This window comes from Trichinella spiralis (genome assembly GCF_000181795.1).
Source record: "Trichinella spiralis strain ISS 195 chromosome Unknown Scfld563, whole genome shotgun sequence".
Taxonomy (NCBI): Eukaryota; Metazoa; Nematoda; class Enoplea; order Trichinellida; family Trichinellidae; genus Trichinella; species Trichinella spiralis.
This window is the reverse complement of record NW_003527502.1, coordinates 1-1,636: the sequence shown is the minus strand read 5'-3', so window position 1 is coordinate 1,636 and position 1,636 is coordinate 1. Positions and strand designations below refer to the sequence as shown.

The 1,636-nt window shown below is 33.1% G+C and overlaps 1 protein-coding gene across 1 annotated transcript; it reads left to right on the top strand.

Annotated features, from left to right (window-relative positions):
* The first annotated feature begins 993 nt into the window (after nucleotides 1–993).
* Nucleotides 994–1,308, top strand: Tsp_14274 (putative TonB system transport protein ExbD). Its single transcript, XM_003370764.1, has 2 exons — nucleotides 994–1,042; nucleotides 1,094–1,308. Exons 1-2 carry the CDS (start codon nucleotides 994–996, stop codon nucleotides 1,306–1,308), a joined length of 264 nt encoding a protein of 87 aa, XP_003370812.1.
* Nucleotides 1,309–1,636: the final 328 nt, after the last annotated feature.

Below are 1,636 nucleotides of genomic sequence, written 5' to 3'. Positions count from 1 at the left end.
GTGGTGGATTCTACTCTGTTCTTATCAGCTTTTTGCCGGTCGAATCGATCGGGGATCCCTGACAACATTCGCCTTGGCCGTAGATAAAATCCACATTTGAACTAATGCGCCCGCCACCATTTGTCACGGGTCGTCCTGATATTGTTCTATTTTCTTGAACGAATTATTCCCTTCATATAATTGTGTCACTTGAAATGATATCGGTTTGGTTACAATCTTATTTTTCTCCACTGACATGTACTGAGTACCGGATGACTTCTACAAAGGATGTTGCAATTACACCTTCCTAGGATCCCGTTCGCCTTCTCGAAGTTGATGTCTACTATGAGAGCCAAATTGAACAGTTAAATATATTACGTGAATTGCTATTTTTTGCAAGCGCGTGTTACCTCGACGATTACTGATGTGAAGTTTTATGCAAAAATGGCATTGTTTAATTAAGAGGCAACTTATTTTTCAGCTGTTCGTATAAAAATAAAGTAAATTCTCTTTTTACATTGAATGAGCAGTAAATACTGCTGAAAAATATATAAGTGTTCAAAAATTTTCATAAAGTAAAATAACAAACGGAATTAATTATGTTGCAAAATATATTGAGAAAATAAAATTATACAGTATGAAATTGAATTGATGATGAGTTTAATCATTTGATTTGTAACTTCATGAAGAACAATAACTGGATTTTTTCAATAATTTACTTGTTTGTTTTCTATACTTGTGATGTGCAGTATAATTATTAATCAATGTTTTGAATGTTGATTAGTGGTTTTAAATCTTCAATCAGACAGGTAAATTGAAAAATTAATCGTTCCAGCCAGAAATGAAGAACCTGTTGTGGTAACTTTGAGTCTGGTAATTTTCAAAATGATCTTATCTTTATGATTTATTTGTAAACTGTTTTAATAGATTTAAATTTCGATTAAATACTCCTGAAATAAATGGAAAAATTTTGGTCTGCTGAAATTGAAGAAATTTGTTGAAAACGTTGCAATCATGCGAACACTTTCCATCCTGTTCTTATTGCTGTTCATCACGGTGGAAGGTAGAATTTGATTTCATTTTATTTTACCAAATATTTGCATTAAATATTTAGCTTTCCCCCGAACAAAGCGCCAGATGCCATTCGAAGGAATTGGACCTGAGATACCTCCTCCCCCTCCCCCACCAAATGAAGGATTCAATAATCCTCAAATGCAATTTGGAGGCGGTCCAGGTCCTGTGATACCGAATCAGTTCAACGAGGGTTTTCAGCAACCATTTGTGAATCCTAATTTCGACAATCCTGTGATTGGAGGTGGTCTGATATAGCAATTGCCGATTCAATTTCTATCTACACTTGCATTTAAAAACCCTGTGTGAAGCAAATTTCCATTAATACTGTAAAATGGATTTTTAAAATCAATGCAATTTTCATTTGTACTGTGGAAATTTTTTCAGTAAAATTGACCGATGAATAAACTTTTAAACTGTAAATAAAAAATAGCTGCTTTACAATTTGTGTTTCTTGTGACAATTCTACAGTAAGCAACTTTTCAAGTGTTGTATTATTTTTGTAAATCAGCAGCTTGTTCCCAAGTTTCAACAAATGTGCGGAAATTAATTGCATGAATTTCTATCGTTAAATGAATAAAATTTA

Coding starts and splice junctions, on each gene's coding strand:
- Tsp_14274 (XM_003370764.1), top strand. CDS start 994: ATGCGAACACTTTCCATCCTGTTCTTATTGCTGTTCATCACGGTGGAA. Junction 1,043..1,093: donor GCTGTTCATCACGGTGGAAG/GTAGAATTTGAT, acceptor TTAAATATTTAG/CTTTCCCCCGAACAAAGCGC.